Below are 18,154 nucleotides of genomic sequence, written 5' to 3'. Positions count from 1 at the left end.
CAAATTCACAAAGAAGAAAATTGTATCTGTAGGAAAGCCTGTATGTGCCAGATGCTAGTCATAAAGAAAATTCAATGTTCCACCTACTTAGATAGATGGCATAGACAAAAGCCAAGAGACAACTAACTAATGTTTATTCGCACCTATATTTTTCTCTGTAGAAGCGACGTTGTGACATCATTTTCTAGCGTTATTAATAACTATTTAGAGAGGGAAATCACACTGCAACTCTACTATTATGGCACTCTTATTGCTACGTAGAAGATTTTCCAATAAAAAAAAAAATTTTTTTCAACTTTGACATTTACAGCGTCATCTATAAGTAAATTCTGTTCGATTGTTTCCGATCCTTGCAACTTACAATCTACGAAACAGGCCAGGCGAAAAATCGTGCTCTTTACAAATTTACACAAGATTTTCCAAGAAAGGCTGATCTGTGTCGATGCTTTTGCTCATCGCGGCATATCCTACGTATGTATCTATCTATCCATAAAGCAAGAAAAATACTCGAATAAAAAAGTGTTTAAAAAGGGAAATGCATTCGAATGGATTCAGACAAATAGCGTGTGCATTTCACTTGCATCTGTATTCTTGTTCTTGAGTCAATCTTTGCTTCTCGAGTCGATCGTAAAAGCGAAGGATATCCGTTTGGATGGTTACTCTTGCTTCTCTTCGGAGTTTCCAGAGATGGTAGAATGATTGCTTCGTGGACCATCCTTCGGTAAGAGGTTGCTGCTTTTCGACGATTGTTTGGTCACGGTGGTCATCTTTAGCGCGTCGATTTCCTTTGGAAATTCTTCCCTCCGCCTTCGTCTCCTCGACGATTTTCTTCGTCTTCCTCGCGATCTCCTTCTACGGGATCTACGTCGAGATCCACGACTCTTGTACCTCCTTCTACCGTGTCTCCTCGAGCTTCTTCTCCGGCTAGATCGTCTTTTTCGTCTGCAACGAATGTCGACAGCAGTGGCGTCGCCGCTGTTCATGCATTGATTGTACATGTAGTCGTGATTGTACGTGTAGCATCCGCTGAAAACAAAGAGACTGTTGTAATGTATTTAGACACACGTAGCATCTGATCTGTCACATAAGAAATGTATTTCTAACGGGGTACGTTACTCTGGAAGTTTCAGGAAATAGAATTTTCCATTTCTAATTTGTAACATTCTCAAGGTTTCAAGTTTTAGAATATTTTGTTCGTGTGGTTTATTGAGCCGAAGCTCGAGCAGATTTTATCTCAAAACTTTGATACGTACGTTTTCTGACCTGGTTCTTTGCAATTCGATTTCCTTCATACTTTGAAGTAATATTCTATAGTAATTCATAGTAATATTAATATGATGTAGCCTTGAGTTTTCTTTTTAATTCTGTAACGCTATTTGAATTCTTTTCTTTTTTTTTTTTATTATATTATATAGTTACATCCGGGCTGCTTTTAGAACTGATCTTTTTGGCAAAATGATTGCGTTCCTTTTCAAATTACTATCATTTGCTACAATTCAATGTTTTGTAAAATTCTAGATTAAGATAATAGATTGTAGTTTGTGAATCGCTTAAAAAATGCAGCTATTGATGTAGGAAGGCTGCTTGTGGAAATTAATCCTATTTTCTTGCATTTACCCCTTCAAACGCTGAAGAATACCATAAGTCACGCCACGCCTGAGGGCAAGTTGAACGTGACGCCTAATCTCAGAGCCAGGAATATTATATTCTTGAGCAATGTAATTACTGATTTCCTGTGGAGTTGATCCTTGAATAGCCTGCAGCCTACGAATTGCTTCGACGACCTGGGCCTCGATTTTTGGAGATTTTTGCGCTGCCATTGTAGCATTTGCTGCTATGGATCGCCGAAGATGATTTAATCTACACAAAATACTTTGACATTCAATTTAGATATTCACACAAAATAAAAGCTACTTTTGTATTAATATTTACTAAAAGATGTCCTGTAACTAATACCTATAATTATTTCCCTTGACTATTAATAATCGATAGATTATAACTAATAATTTCTCACTGAATGTTTTTTTCTCTTCGACATTGGACGAGAATGGTTCTGATCAGGCTACCAAGCAATATTTACGATACTTTCGAAAAAACATAATTTACCATAAAAGATACGATTGTACATAATTTTTCAGCGCTGACATTTTGTTTGACAATCCATTGATCACAAATTTCACTCGGTTGAATATTAAACAACCGCGTTTCCAAGAGACAATCGCGCCTTCTCCATATTTTCCACTCGATATCCAACGAGTCGAACATGCGTATACGCGTGCTTTTATAATTGGCGGCGATCCAGCGAGAAAAATGAAGCGATTTCGATCTATTTCTTTTCGATGTTTGCATATCTACCGGTTCTCCTCTCGGACCGCTGGTCCTCCGTCTCTTTTTCTTTCTTTCTCTCCTGATCTACCTAAGCAGAAATAAAACAGTACCGAATAGCGCCAGAAGAGTACGATAGACCTTTAAACAGTGACGTCATCGAAGCTGTTTTCTCATGCCTTCGTAAATATAGTACTCTTCCGGCTGTTTGACTTGCAAATTGAGAGTACAATTAGAGGAGTGCTTAAAAAATTGCCGTTCGAATTATCGCCGAGACGTGGCGAAGAACCGAACGAAATAGTATCTAGTAGTATCCACGTGAAATTCCATTTCTAAGATGGCGACTTTACTAAAAAAGTAAAAAGGCAAAGAAGTCCCATTTGTGAATGCTACCCGTTGCGTTGAATAAATAAAACTCGCCTGTAATAGGAAATTGCAATTTTTCCTTCTGCTAAAATTGTTTAATTATTTTGTTAGTAGATTCGGTATTTTGTGTATTTATGCGGAACTGGAATGATACTTTTACTAAAGAATGACAGAAGTCCCATCCCTCGACGCTACCCGTCGCGTTAAATAAATAGAATTCGTCTGTAATAAGAAATTGCAATTTTACTAGAATTGTTTAATTAATTTGTTAGTAGATTCGTAGTAGAACTTGAATGGCAGCTTTGTTAGAAAATGACAGAAATTTCGATTTCAGAGGAACAAGGCCTTTATAGATGTGCAAACTGGTTTGATTTTCATAGATCACTGTGGTTGATATATATGTAATTGGAAATTCATAGTTACGCCATCCTCTGCGGTATACACACCTGTTGTACCCTATGAAACGTGTGCAATCGTCTGGAATTTGATTAAATGATTTTTATCCGAATCCTGAAAGTAGAATTTAAATTAACTTTATCTTTATTCAACACTTCTTAGTAATGTAGGAGTATAGTTTCGCTACGTTTTTTTCTAATAATACAGTGTTTAGATAAATAATTCAATATCTATTCGCTATTAAATCATTGGTAATAGATGTACGTGTATTTTAAGTTGTAAAGACCTTTGGTGTATTTTGTCTTCTCGACTGCGATATGTCGGTTGACATTAGAATTATCTGTTAAATCTAATACGCAACATTTAAAAAGAAGTGTCGTGTATGAAATGTAATAAATAGTGATAAGAAGAATCTTCTTACAACGTTGGTCGAATCTCCTGTAGAGAGCAGCACGCACAGAGTTAGACTCTACTGGCATCTGGCTCGGGTTTATGGAATTTCGTGGCGCCATCCGGAACCTGCCATGCATCGGTACACACGGCAATCAAGAAAAAAAATCAAGACTTACTTTATTAGTAAATTATTCTGTAATTCGCTCTCTGTTCAAAGGACAGACGTGTATAAATATTTATTGACTTCCATCAACCTTTAGAACGACGTTCATAGGTAATTAGAAAGGAAATCTTATATTTTTTTATTCTTCGGTATTTTTCTGTTTTCCTCTAAACCTTTCCTCGACTAGAAATTGCAGATTTCTATATAAATCTCACTTTGTTTGTTTATATATATAATTGGTAACGAAATAAGATTTGGAGAGAGTGTTGTTTCGTCCGATATGTAATTTCAAGATTACGTCACAAATTGATGAAATTTTAAGAAGCAAATCTGTTAAACGACGCCATTATAGTAAATATATATTATATATACACCAATGAAATCAATATACTTATGCATAGTTCAGTATTGTCTAGTAGTCTATATTTGCATATGTTACATATGTTTATACATATAATATTTTTAAATTTTACACATCTTGTTTTCACATTTTAAACGTACGAACATTTGCAGTCTATTTCTATTCATATCTCGAAAACTGAATTATCGATACGAATCATATCTATCGATCATACGTAGCGCGCTCTATATATATATACTAAAAAGTCGAACAATCGAGCAGCCATGTTGGACTGGAATTTTCAAATTGGTCAGTGACCGCGTTACAGTTGCGTAATTTTATAATGTAATATGTGGTTATTATTATGAAAAGTGAGTTTAGAAGCTGAATATGAAGCCGAGATGACATCAGGGATGACGGGGACGCGAAACTTTCTCCGGAAACATCTTCTGTAAGTGAAATCTTCAAATTTTATCTTCTTTACTTTACATTTTAATGGCGTCTACTAAAATAGTCATTTAAAGCGAATTTGCGATATCATAAATAGTAGTCGAGCGTATATGCCACAAAATACGAAGTCGATTGACAAACGAACGATTTCTCTCTCGTATATGGACATTTTCGTGAAATATCGCGAAACGAAGAGCTTCGTGAATGTACAAGGACATACACCGGACACGATGCATTCATCCGTGCGAGATCCGCATACGAGTTGTTTATTGTTAGCTGGCTAACGCGAGTTCCTGCATAAACTGATTGTCCAAATGATTCTAAATTGTCCAGGCTTGATTACAGGAATTGCTGCATTAGCTTTAATGAATATTATATATATTTAAGATATCTCCAGTACTGGGACCAATTCGTAGGATTTTCGTAATATGGCTGCCATATTGAATGACGTCACGAAACAACCAATAATAAAATATCTAATAGCAAATACTTAGAATATATTTCCTCAAATCGTTTATGGAATTTTTTGAGGTTAGACTTCAGACATTACAAACAAACAGGTAAAGCGAGTAAAATCTAATACGACGATACTTCACAAAGTAGTATAACGAGTGTAATCTTCTTTCAATCAGTTCTCCATTCTTTTTTCTTTCCATTTCCTATTCCCTCTTTCTAATAAAATACGATAAAAATGAAGAAATTATTACATAAAGATGAACGTTTCTTCAAACGAAACTGAAGTAATTGATATGTGACCTTCTTTCGTTCTAGAATCATATAATCTTTTTACGAGTTACGGGATCAGGAGTAAAAGGAATATGTAGAGTACGGTTGTTATTAATCGTAGAGACGAATTCGAAACGGTGCAACACGGCGGCGCGTAGCGAGTTGAAACACACACCGGACCGAGCGAAAGTGGTCACATAAATGTCGAGAACAGAGAACGCGGCCTAACGAATGTGGAGAGATCGGTGAACCGGAAGCGAAAGGCGCGCAGCTTCACGATTCGTTTGGTTGGAGGTATACGCGTAAGATCGTCCGCCTGCTGGCCTTTAAGCATCACGAAACGAGAAATCTCCTTAATACTCTGTCTCTCTTTCTTTGTTTTGCAGGACTTTACTTTCCTTTGGTTAAACAGTTTGAAATTGTTAAAACATAAAGTAGCTTAAAAGTATTAGACTAGGAATATCAATTATCATTTTAAAAGGTGATTGATGCGGAAGTTTCATGTTCGTGTGGCAGCAAAAGTATGTATTATATTAGGGATATTAGCTATCGTCTTTCAATAGAAAAACACGTCTGGTCTGGATGTTTCTACTTATTTCTTAAGAAGTTTTATCTTGTATTCAATTATCTAGCAGAGTCTGTTCCAATCCCAGATGGGACTAATTCATCGATTGTACTCGTTGATTGTTTTTTAAAATTATTTCTTCGTATTGTTACATCAATATCATTGATTACAGTTCTTTTCGAATATGAATCCTTCCAAATCTATTTAATATTTCTTCATCTCTTCGTTTTCATCTTCGTATATCTGAATCAAAGTTCCACATAAATATTAGCTTTTATAGTATAGTACAATATCTAATTCTACAATGAGTTCAAGAATCTGTATTGAAAGAAACATGTTCCAAGAGTTGTTCGCTCGTTAGTTCTTATGGAGTACCTGAAGTAATGTAGGAACTTTTCTAAAGATACTGAACTGCAAATTTACCAATTGCTGCTATGTTTGAAGAAGATAGCTGGATAGAGAAAAATAGATTTCAAGTCGTGTTTTATTATACGTCATAAGAACAAGCTGATAAGCCGGGTATTCTGTGATATTTGCAAAAGCTTGTCGACAGTAAATCACCGCGAAAGGCTGACTCAGATGTAACACTTAGAAAACTCGATTGAATGAGATGCCTAACGTTTACGCAATATTAACGGCGTCGCCATAACGCGTTGCAGCGGCCACGTTTGCGATACGCAAGGCCGTGGTCTCCAGAATTTTTCGTTACGGTATTAACTCCTTGATAAAAGGTACTCTAAACACGTTGAATCATCCACTGTCAGATATATACAACAGATAAACAGCGAAACGTCTCTGCGCTATTATGTTTCTCAGGTGTTAACGATACTAAATGAGTTTTTCGGCATATTGGACTCGTTTTCTAATCTTTGATTCGCATCCTAACATTCAACGTTCAGAAATCTGTACTTTATATTTTAATTGACTGAATCAACGCGTCTGAATCAAAGATAAATATAATCAAGGATAAAATTCATAGATCGAATCATCAGAGATTTTTTTTATTTTAAGGGAAATTCGCCTTTGTTTGTTAATGTTGCAATTTTTGTTGTACATTTCAATCCTTACGATGGAAACTATGAATATAAAATTGCATCATAGATCGAAGCTTTTTCTAGAACGTGGAACTTTTTAAAGGACTTTTATCTTTGCCAAGTTTTGTAACGATTCCATAGAGGTTGTGCAGTTCCGTGTTTATGAAGTAGAATTGAATGGAATACACACAGATTGCGTAAGAGTTGTGGCATCTTCACGGTCTTATCAAATGTTATATCACCGACAATATCACTGAACATAGTGGTTACTGAAAAGGGAAGCAGGAAATTGTCGATGTACCTGTTTTCCACTTCGCTTGATCCTTTATTTCGTTTCATTTTTCAGTTCTTTCTTCAGGCTTGAGTTTCAAAATTCCTATGTAGTGATGTTAACTTTGAAGGTTTCCGCGTTAGGTCTGAATATTCAAGGGACTCTAAGAAACCTAAAGTTTCTTTATCGCTAATTGCAAGATGGACTTGTAAACTTCAAACAAGCTTGCAAGAGTTTGTGACATATTCACACATAGATACCACCACCATGTGGCTTTTAGCTTAGCTACCGAGCTTCATGAATTCAAATTACAATATACTAATGATTAGTATCTTACATATCTAATCTGTATATCTAATATTTTGAAGATATTTTCTTTCTAATATCCAACATTTATATAGGCAACATTCGATATATATATATACTGTTTTATAAGAAACGCGTCACAATCATCTTAATCATGTCACAATATTTATTATAAGAAATTTCGGTCGTCCTTACCGATAAAAAATGACAGAAATTGTACGTTAGTGAAAAGTCATTCCTCGAAGCAAATCACGTGGTATCCATCACCCTGAACTTCAACGTTGCCCTAAACTTCGTAGTGACAAAGATTTCGCAAAATTTCGCAACATATTTTTACCTTATCCTGTCGTTTTTTCTTTTTTTTTTTGTTCACGGTAGGACCGTGACTAATCACGTGGGAAAGTATCACGTGCATTAGGTAGCATTGTAACACGCATCCGACGTCCTTGCGGCATTCACAAGGCATTTTTCCATTCCTGTTAAATACCATGGTGCACGGGATGAACGCGCAGCATTTATAGAATCTGTGCCAGTTAATGAAACGAGCGAACTAAGCCAGAGAAGTCAATTATAAATGTAAGAACGAGAAGAAGAAGAAGAAGCATGAATCTTGTCGTTTGGCGACGAAAATGTGTAAGGGATTGGATGGTAATATTTTCTCTAATATAGAGCGTTGTGTGCGGTATCAGAGTAATCGCGAGTCTGGCACGCACGAAGAAGCTCAATTAAATTGATCTCTGTAGTGTACCATTTTATTACGGCATTGTAAGGAACAATTGTTTTCTCACGTGTCTGAAAAACTGATTGCCAGTGATGTCACGTCCGGAGACCGACCTTCGTTGCCGGCACGTCCGGCACACCGAGTCTTTCTACGTAGATTCAGAAAAATGAGAAAATTACGAGGCAACCGGGTGCCCAGTGAACTTTTAGTACGTTCTTTGGCTTTTGATCTTTGGTGCCGTTTTATCGACGTGTAGGTAACGTGGGAATATGGTGCAACGTATTCACCAAATAGAATAGAACGTAGAATATTCGTGAAAAGAAGAATGCGCATAAAATTCGTAGTTCCCGCATTCTAAATTTCCTCGCTTGATAAAATACAACGCGATTAAATTTTCCCTAAATTGGCTATTAATCCTTTCGCTGTAGATTAAAACGATAGTATGCTACGATAACTACGTTGGAAAATTTCAAAAAGATAGAACTTCTTGTTTCATCTTGCTATATAATACTTTTTTTATTATTGTAATCTGCGTATGTGCGATCTACATGCGATACACGTATACATAGGACGATGATCAGCACAGAGTGTGATGATTTAAATTGACACGAATGTGAGTACGTGCAATAGTGTATCGCTGTGACATTACTTAACTTATGTCGCTAAATCTGTATGGTACAATACGATTATTTACCAGGTTAATACGTACTCCCCTCGTGGTAAACTTAAAAATAGAAGATACATAATGATTCACGTATCGTCGTAACGATTATGAATCTCAACGATTGAGGTACGCTTCGCTCCACAATGAAAGGGTTACGATATAACTGAAACGAAAAAAAAACCTTAATTCAAAAACATACGCACAATCGCTAGTTTTAATAAAATTACGTAGGTTTGTGAATGCTCGCCAATGAAAAAGGCGGACGAGAAATAAAATACAATAGAAATAAATAAGATAAACAGAAATAGATAAAGCCGAAGAAGAATGGATGGTGTCCATTAATCTCCATGGATGGTCTCCATTAATCGGCTGAAAATATGAAAGATGTAGTAATTACGCGTGTAAAATAAAGCTGGCCCTTTGTACTCCAGCTACTCGGAAATATCTCGAGTAGAGGATGGTTCGATATCGTTGACTGGGGACTCCCACGTGTCGGACTCACGTGTCTCGCCACGTGAACGGCTTCGCTCGATGGAAATCGTGTCGAAGGGTGGTGGCTTCACGGGGTGGAGGAAGTATTAAATGCAAAGCGTGTACAAACGGAGCCTACCTTGCTTATTAGTCGACTTCGAAGTGAGTGCTGTGTTACGTAACCAGCGCCAGGGTGGCGAATAAGGTCGAGACTCTATGCTGAGTTACCGTGTCTTTCACCGGTGAGAAAAAGAACCGTTCCTATTAAATACAAAACGATGTACATAGGCTAGTTGTCCGGTTAAATTCACAAGAATATCGTATCTTCACAATATTCTCCGCTATGCATTTTATTTATTTATCGTTACGTCCTGTTCGTCCCTTTGGACGAGCTTTCGGTTTTACGATATATTACCAGCTATAGCTACTCGAGATTTAAAATTTACGTTTTCCTTCAAAAACGTCCAAGATACATGAAACATCAAAATTTAGCGACCGTGTACATCTACATCTTACATTTTAATTCCACTGGAAACTTGAAACATGATGCTTCTGTATATAGCAGTTGTGATTCATTGGACGAATAGGATTGTTCGCTATTCGATAGAAGGTACAATAAGAACGAAGCTGATACAGTGATTGGGCAAAATGATAGAAACATATGTTGTATGTGATGTTTCTGAGAAAATAATAAATACAATTCTTCTAATTATTAGTAATTCTAAAGCAATTCTTTGCCACACCTCTAAAGCAGAATATAAATAAAAGAAATATGCGCATAGAGTCGAGAGTTCGCTATAAAAATCTGTGTCCTTTACCAAATATTTGGATCATCGTATTCCTTAACAAAACCGCGCCACAAAACAACGTATTTAAACAAGAGTGCAACATACGCGATAAAAATGGCAAAACATATAAATCGCCACGATCCAGTCCACGTCTGCCCACACTCAATACCGACTGACTCTCCTATTTCGCATTGTGCAGAAAATGAAAGGGCGTCTGGCTAATTAATCGGCCCTCTCCTCTTAAATCACACCGGTCATGGACGTAATTGTTCCGACAAGGCGGAGAAAGGTTGTCGAAGTTGATCATCGTCCCGTGCATAAACTGCGTAGCACGATCAGCCGAAGGATTATTATCGTTGAACATCCTCGTACGATTTGGCCAGTCAATCGCAGGCAAGTCAGAGACACTGATGAACGTCCCGTGCATCCCCCGTGTATTTTCCGCTCGACCAGCCACCATATTTAAACCGAAAGCAATGTCTAGCCCGGTTCAGTGAGATCGTTTCTCTGTGGGCCACGTTCATCCACGTACGAAGAGAGCTGGCTTTCGTTTTGTTTCTTTCTTTCTCTATATTTCTTTTTTGTTCCGACCCTTGTTTGTTTGTCTCTCTCTTTCTGTCTCTCTTTCGATCTCCGTCTCTGTCTGTCGTTTCCTTTCCAAGTCGAGATGCGAATAGATGGGGTAGATGGGTGAAGCGTATTCCTAGTCTGGCGTTCGACAGATAAAAGCTTCTCTATAGGTCGATTGAAATATAAATTGCGTTAGCTGCCGCAACCTTTCACCGATGGACCGCCACTTTCGCCTAAATCGGCCGCAAGAATTCCTTTTTTTAAGGAAATACCCCGTTTATCGAGATTCGCAGATTTTCTTTTCTTCTCTTCCTCGTATTTTATTAGGACTGTTAAGATCTGTTTGGATGAAGCGACATTTATACCGATCAGTAATCAGACGTACGACTGATGAAGCTTTATTGGAATATTTGTTGAACCTCCAATGGAGAAATACACATCTGTGACTTGGTGCGAGAAGTAATTTCTGTTACAGAAATGTCTGTCGCTTCGAATTTCTTTTCTGATATAAAGAGGCAGAGTCGAAGCTTATGCTATTTGTGTCTTTCACGTTGACTTTGGTATTTCGTGCGGAAAGTTTATTTATTTATTTGTTTTATATAACGATAAAATGCCATTACAGTCGTTTCTATACAGAACTTGAGACAGTCGTTTTTTAAATAAAGAATATACAGTTGTTTACGAAGTCAATACCGTGCTTAACTTATCTTCGCAAGAATATGAAATCGGCACTTGTTGCACCAAGCCACACAGATACGATTCAGTTTCCAACTGAAATTAATTTCTCTCAGACAAGAAGCATAAAAGTATATACTTTAAATCATATTTTCTAAACTCCCTTTATTTTGAAAATATTACAAGAATATCTATAACAAATTTATATTTGCATTAACGATATACTCTGAAAAGCGAAAAAGCTCAAGTAGAATTTTATAGGAAATTAGAAGATCGAGGAATAATTCATTGTTCGCTAGAAAAGATAGGCAATGTTGTTGCACAATGACAGGTTGCTGAAACGTTTCTTTCTTCACCTGCTTACGTGATTTACGGCCCAAGTAAACAAATATTGATAACCTTTATTTACGTAACGTTTCATTCAAATGCCGCGGCATCTTAAACACAATTTGTCCCAAAAGTCGGCAAATATATCAAAACATAATAAGAAGAAGATAACTCGAAGAAGCATCTGTAGCGCATAGTGCAATGATTTATGGCGAAATAACTGTGCTGCGAGGCAACGATGTTTTATTAATGCTCCATGTAAGATTAATAAGGGCAAACGAGGTGGTACATTAAGTGTGGGCATTAGTGTAGAAAAAGGCAGCGATCGCCTCGTAACGTGTCCCGTCAGAGTGTTCTTTTGTGGCCGCATACATACACATCGGGGACCGAGTCTCTCCTCAATGATCCGCGCATGAGATTACTTTGATATACGACAGTTTAGCCGTCGAACACGTTGGGTTGTCGCAGGTCAGGTCAATTCAGGTCAACGTACTCCTTATCCTGTCTGCGTACGTCCTCACTTCCCGTCTTCGAAACTTTCCTCTTCCCACTTTTCTCCTCATTTTTCTTGCCTCTCTCTACTGTTTTTGTTTCTCAAGTTCCCTTGATTTTTTTCTTTCTTTCATCGTACGTACTATACTTTGTCACTTGTAGATCTCCACCTTTTGAGATAGGCAATTTATAAAGTTTCTAAGTTTATGGTATATATTTTTTTCGATGGTTAGAATCGGTTATACCTTTCGATTTATTGCAAATGAATAGTATACCTTGTATTAATCAATGTAATCGACTTTGATAGATTTGACACAAGTGCCGGAGATTTTGCTGCGAACTGGGCTCTGTGCTGGGAAATTAGGAACATTTGCTGATTTGTAAATTGAGGAATTTACACTTGTTCTTGTCTCGGGACACTGCGAAAATTCTTAGTTACAGATTTGTAGAGTAATTACAGGAAGAAGAACGATAAAGAACAACGAAATTTTTCTATCGTTCTGGTATCAGAATCTTATAGGAAATGTAGAAGTTGAACAAAATTCATCCTTCGTTTTATTTCATCCTATACCATTTAAATCATACTTAGTCACGTTTGTATAGGAAATTTGGAAATTGAAAAGATTCAGTTCTCATTTTTTATCATTTCGTATCGCATTTAATCACAATGTTACAGGAAATGTAAAAGTCGAAGAAATTCGTTTTATATCATTTTATATCACCACTAACCGCAATTTTATAGGAAATGTAAAAGTTGCAGAAATTCATTCTTTTCTAGAAAAGATAGACAACGTTGTTTACGTAATGGTAGGTTGCTGAAACATTTTTTTTTCACATATGTATGTGATTTATGGTTTTACAAAAAGAGAAAGGAGATGGACGGTGGATGCACGCCTTGGTATGCCGTTTCCATGTAAGCGACTGGAAAGTAAATAACAAAACGCCGCTCGTTTCAGTGATATTTACGAAGAATAAACAATCCGGCATACGTACAATGTATAGCGAAAAGAGATTACGATCAGCACCACTGACTTGCGACCTACGCGTAATTGCCGCTATGACGCACTAAATTGATACGTGGCACAATAATTTGCATCAGCCGTGCGAAGCTGCGTGAGAAACCTTCGGACGAGTCTCGTTTCGACTGTTTTAGAAATTTTCTAGGCTCCAATAAACATAAAACATTTCAACGTTTTATATTAATTGGCCCGGCATGATCGAGCTAGATTTAGAAAGCAGACTGACACGTTTGCTAATTTATTTGTTAATATTGAAATATATAAAATTTCGAATCATTACGAAGCGTCGTTTCCTTTCTACAAAATTATAACTATCGATTGTTTTAAAAAGAGACAACTCGAGGGGTAAGAAATTAAAGTAATTATAATCTGACACTACGAATCTTTGATTTATATTCGGAGTTACAGCGCAGATTGTTTTACACTGCCTTTGCTAATTATTGATAACTCTCCGTTTGCATTGACGTGGACAGACGTGACATTCGGAAGACAACATGCCATCACACGTAACGTAATTAACATTCCCAGTGCTGAACCTCACTTGACCCAATCCTATCCCAAATCTACGATCCTCCTCGATCTCTTTAAACACCACTCTCCATCAACCCCTCGGACAACCAATCGTCTATTTTCTTTCGTCTTCTTCCATTTTCTCGCAAATTGGGTTTGATCGTGTAAGTCACCAGTATCCGCCATCTGCTCTACAACAATCGGATCGAACCCCATTACGATCGTATCGTCGTTACCTCCTCCACCTGTAGTATCAATTAGTCGATGATTACTATCCCGAATCGCATTATTCATCCGCCGAGAGTTCTCCGCGTGACCCGCTAATTAAATCCCCAGAAACCTGAATCAACTCATGTATCGTTAACAAGCAACCAAAACTATTGACTTCCAAATTTCCTTTTCCCCTCGTTGATACAGCCACCGTAATAGAAAACGAGCTTTTCATCTGATCTCTTCCTTTTAATCGCTCTACAGTTTCGCGTTTGTCTCCGCGAGGAATAGTCGAATAACGCGGTGATTCGACACGTTGATCAACCAAACTGTGCGGTTTGTTTCCTCGAAATTCCATTCTATAGAAATTCTATTTCGTTCGTTACGTAACCTTTCGGAAGCTAAACCGTTCGACTTGCCTTTTGAAAAACAATGTTTGTGACGCGATCGCCTTTCCTGTGCTTTCCCATGTATGTGTTTTTGTCGCAGTTGATCGATATGACTTTTGCATGGCTCGTGTGTCGTTATTGCGTCTTTGTATGGAAATAGAATAGAGGGAAGAAGCTGAGGAAATTCGTTTCGTACGTGTGTTTGTTTGAGAATGCGAATCCGATTTTTAGTGTCGCAACTACGACATGAGTTTGCGTACGAAACGATAGTTGCGGACATGTTAACACTGTGGTGAACGGTGACGCTGGCTTAACGCCACGTAAGTGTTAATTATTAGCGCACAATCTACAGTATTTCTTTGTACACAAAAAGAGAACGTCACTGTGACGAGTAAAAATATCCGCGAAATAATCTCAAGAATTTCAAGAATTCGTTTAATATTTTTTTGGTCGCCGTTTCTTGCCAGATTCTCTGATTTGTATTTTAATTTAGTGTACATTCCAATTTTGTAACGTAAAGCGATCGTTTCCAACGTACAAATTACTTTTCCCAGAGAAACGATTCGAATTTACTATGGAAAACCTTGAAAAAGCTATTGTTATTTATTGCAACTGAAATTGCGATAACTAAATGTAGGTAGGTGGAAACGTGATTCATATTTCGCAAACATAAATATAATTGTGTATTTTATATCTTACGTTAGTTTCATATTTATATTTATACATATACATCATATTTATATCGCATACTTTATATTTTACATTGTCTGCCACATAAATCTTACGTAATATGACGTGTTCCCTACGTAGAACTTGAATATTCCAACACGATCTAGCCACAGTTGAAAAATCCGCAGTCTAATTATCGCACACTATCATCTGGTCTTACGTTAACAAACTCGTTGCCCGTTTAATCTTCGAGTATCATCGTTCCGTACGTTCGAATTTCATACGGTGGCAGAAATAATAAATAAGTGGAACACAGAGACACTGGTAACTCCGGCTAGGAGGGACGAAGTGGGGTGGTGCGTAAAGCATACACGTGACCGTGGAACGTGCCTCCTGGTGCACGTGGACCGGAGCACATCCCCCTGGCGTCGAGCTCCGCTCACTCGCCGTGCCTCGTGCTTTCAACCCTCTTTTGCTCGAGGCGGAGGAGAGGAACCTGTTCCTCTCAGTCATCCTCGAGCCTCTTCGGGCTCTACGCGCGCGTCCATCCTTCCTCGTCGATTATTATTCGCGTCAATTTTTGGTGAAACTTCTATCGACACGAAAGCTAGTCCTACATTGCCGTTCTTTCTTTTAGTTCTTTCTTCTCGTTTTCGTTTTCGTACGTTCGTTGCTATAAGGAACGTAAGAAAGGGGACGTTGAATATAAAAAAAATATATATATATACATATATATATATATATATACGTATATATACGTGAATGTATACATATATATACATATATATATATATACACACATACACTATTGTCCGTGTGTATTATATGGTTATATATACGTTACATTCGAGTGTATTACTGTTGGTTATAATTATTCGAACTATGCTATATAACTTTTATGCTATTTTTAATTCGTTTCTGCTATAAGGGTATAGTAAGCGATTAATAACGCCGTTATTACTGTAACATTTGTCATTGTACAGTTGTAATAATCGTAATTATACGATTCTTTATTCTTTATTCTCTGCGTTTAACACTACAATTTGATATTGAATATAAATTTTAGTTTCGATTGTATTGACCGTACTTCGAGTCTCGAGTCGTTCAAGAAATAGTTCTATCGATGTTTGAATAATTATGAGCGGTGTACGCATACGTATACTTACAGCCATGTAAATCTACGTTATATACTCGATACGTTCGTATATTATACGCATATGTGTACCTCGCAGATATATGTGCGGACGCGTGGTGTGAGACAAGAGCCAATTTGGTTTCTTAAATCGAGCTGGTTTCGTTGTTACCTTGGACTTGCGCGATTCCTCGTGCGACTATCTTGCTTTAGACGTTTTCACGAGATACTGTGATTCGAGATCGGTGTTCGAGGTCCGTTTCTTTTTCCCCAAAAATTTAACGAGATAATCGTCGTTCTGGATCGTGAATTTTAATCATGAAATTTATGCGGGCAAAGAATGGAATTTCTTAAATAGAAAAATGTGTCGACTTCGGACAATCGTTCCTTCTTCAGTGACATTTAGTTTGTCGTTGAATAAATAGAGTAATTCCAGTTTAATTCGAGATTAATTTCCTTTTTTTTTGTTTCGTTCGATCGTGGAAGGTTTAACGAGGTTTGCGTTGAATTTTGATGAGATCAGGACGCCCGATCGGCATGAAAAATTTATAGTCTGGTGAAACTGGCGTGGGCAGGGGATATCACGATGTATTAACATTGGCTAGAGGTATTGTTTCTCGATCCTTTGCCGAAGGTTTATGTGCGGGTCCTTGGCGACTCGCATGCCGTGCTCGTTTCTCGACATTGCGTCTCGTGCGTCGTTCCTTCGATTAAAATCAACGTAATATCCTGCGGCCAAGCTGTGTAATTTTCGTCAAAATTCGTCGTTAGATTCGGCGTCTCCTTCGCGGATTTAACAAACATTTCTAGTAGGGAAAATAGAGGGACCGCTCCAACAATAAGTTTATTTTATTTTATTAATTGAATTTTAAACCAAATTTGATTAAATTCAAATGAACGGGAAGAGATTTACAATGTAAATGGAATAAATGCAACGATGATGAATGAATAGGGAAGTCTTTTCTATAGTAGTATAGTAGTTTTATAACACTGGTTGATAATTCGCAAGAATAAAAATATCGTGGTTCGTAGCGCAACGACTATCGTTGCCCGATACATTAGTAAGAAGAGATAGTATATTATTTGAATTAGAGAAACTGAGAAACAGCAAGTCAGCTCTGAAAAATAACTGTCTGCGCACTGAACGTCGACGAACATTAATGTCTCGGAACGTCGGCGAAAATTAAGCAAACAACATGCTTTCAAAATACGTTACGCAGAACCGTATTATTCGTTCGTATTAATCACTCGCGTACTGGTAGGAACGAGAACTAGCTTTTGGTACTGTGCACCTTTCCCCATACATTGAACCCTTGTGTTCCGTTACACGGTTAATAATTCTCCCATAAAACACAGGAATACCATCGCCTCGGTGTCCTCAATAAAATTCAGTGTCCTCCTCAAGCTACAAATACCGAACGCATAAAAATTTCATAGTGTATCCGCAAGTGTGAACATAAACCAGAGAAGACGATCTCCTCGAGGACGAACCGTCTACGAACTATCGATAGACAGTTCTGAAGAATCGAACGAGGAATTGAGAGTTTGTCGAAACGCGTGAACAAAACAGCAACAGAGAAAAGGGAGAACGCGTGTATTTAGTGAAAAATCGTGCGAGTGGAAAGAGAGATAGATGATCGGAGTGTTTTAAACTGGCATCGAGGAGAGATCGTTGGCCGTGGTCCGAATGGGAAGCGAGGAAGGCGATGGGATGGCGAGCGTGGATGCCGCCGCTTCCTGGCAGCAATATTACACCTGGTGTGGCCCGTACTCTCACCCGCATTCCCATTCACACCCTCACAGTCCAGCTACGGGTCAGCCACACACGCATTCCCATCCTCACTATCATCATCCGAATCATCTTAATCAGTATCAGACGCCAGGCCAGTATCAGCAACAATCGTTGGCGGCATCCACGGCGAACGCATCCGCCCATTATTCCACTTCTCAGCAGTATCATATGCAGTTACAACCCGCCCAGACGCCACCCTTACACCAACAGCACCAGTTCCACCCTGTTAAGGGACAAATCGCGCCGAGGAGAGCCGCTCCTTACGACCGAACAGGTATCCAATACTAATTTCTTTATGGCTTCTCGTTACGGACCGTGCATTGTTAGGTATTTGCGTAGTTACTTGGGTATGACAAGGGATATTTGTAGAGGTACAGGTACTCACGAAAG

At 37.9% G+C, this 18,154-nt stretch overlaps 2 protein-coding genes across 7 annotated transcripts in view; one reads left to right on the top strand and one right to left on the bottom strand.

Annotated features, from left to right (window-relative positions):
• Positions 1–536: 536 nt before the first annotated feature.
• LOC117155285 (uncharacterized) lies at positions 537–1,856 on the bottom strand. Its single transcript, XM_033331134.2, has 2 exons — positions 1,618–1,856; positions 537–1,026 (listed from the first exon to the last, which is right to left on the bottom strand). The coding sequence occupies exons 1-2, from the start codon at positions 1,818–1,820 to the stop codon at positions 657–659; spliced, it is 573 nt and encodes a 190-aa protein (XP_033187025.1). The 5' UTR covers positions 1,821–1,856; the 3' UTR covers positions 537–656.
• A 15,788-nt stretch (positions 1,857–17,644) lies between these two features.
• LOC117155283 (PAR-domain protein 1) overlaps positions 17,645–18,154 on the top strand; it is a 101,063-nt gene continuing 100,553 nt past the window's right edge. For all 6 annotated transcript variants that reach the window (XM_033331129.2, XM_033331126.2, XM_033331128.2 and 3 more), the window contains exon 1: positions 17,645–18,038. In XM_033331129.2, coding sequence (XP_033187020.1) covers positions 17,660–18,038 — 379 coding nt within the window. In that variant the 5' untranslated portion in view covers positions 17,645–17,659. The remainder of the gene's footprint in view (positions 18,039–18,154) is intronic.

The sequence above is a fragment of the Bombus vancouverensis genome, chromosome 12, assembly GCF_051014615.1.
Source record: "Bombus vancouverensis nearcticus chromosome 12, iyBomVanc1_principal, whole genome shotgun sequence".
Classification (NCBI taxonomy): domain Eukaryota; kingdom Metazoa; phylum Arthropoda; class Insecta; order Hymenoptera; family Apidae; genus Bombus; species Bombus vancouverensis.
The sequence above is the reverse complement of the archived record's forward strand: the minus strand, read 5'-3'. Positions and strand labels throughout refer to the sequence as shown.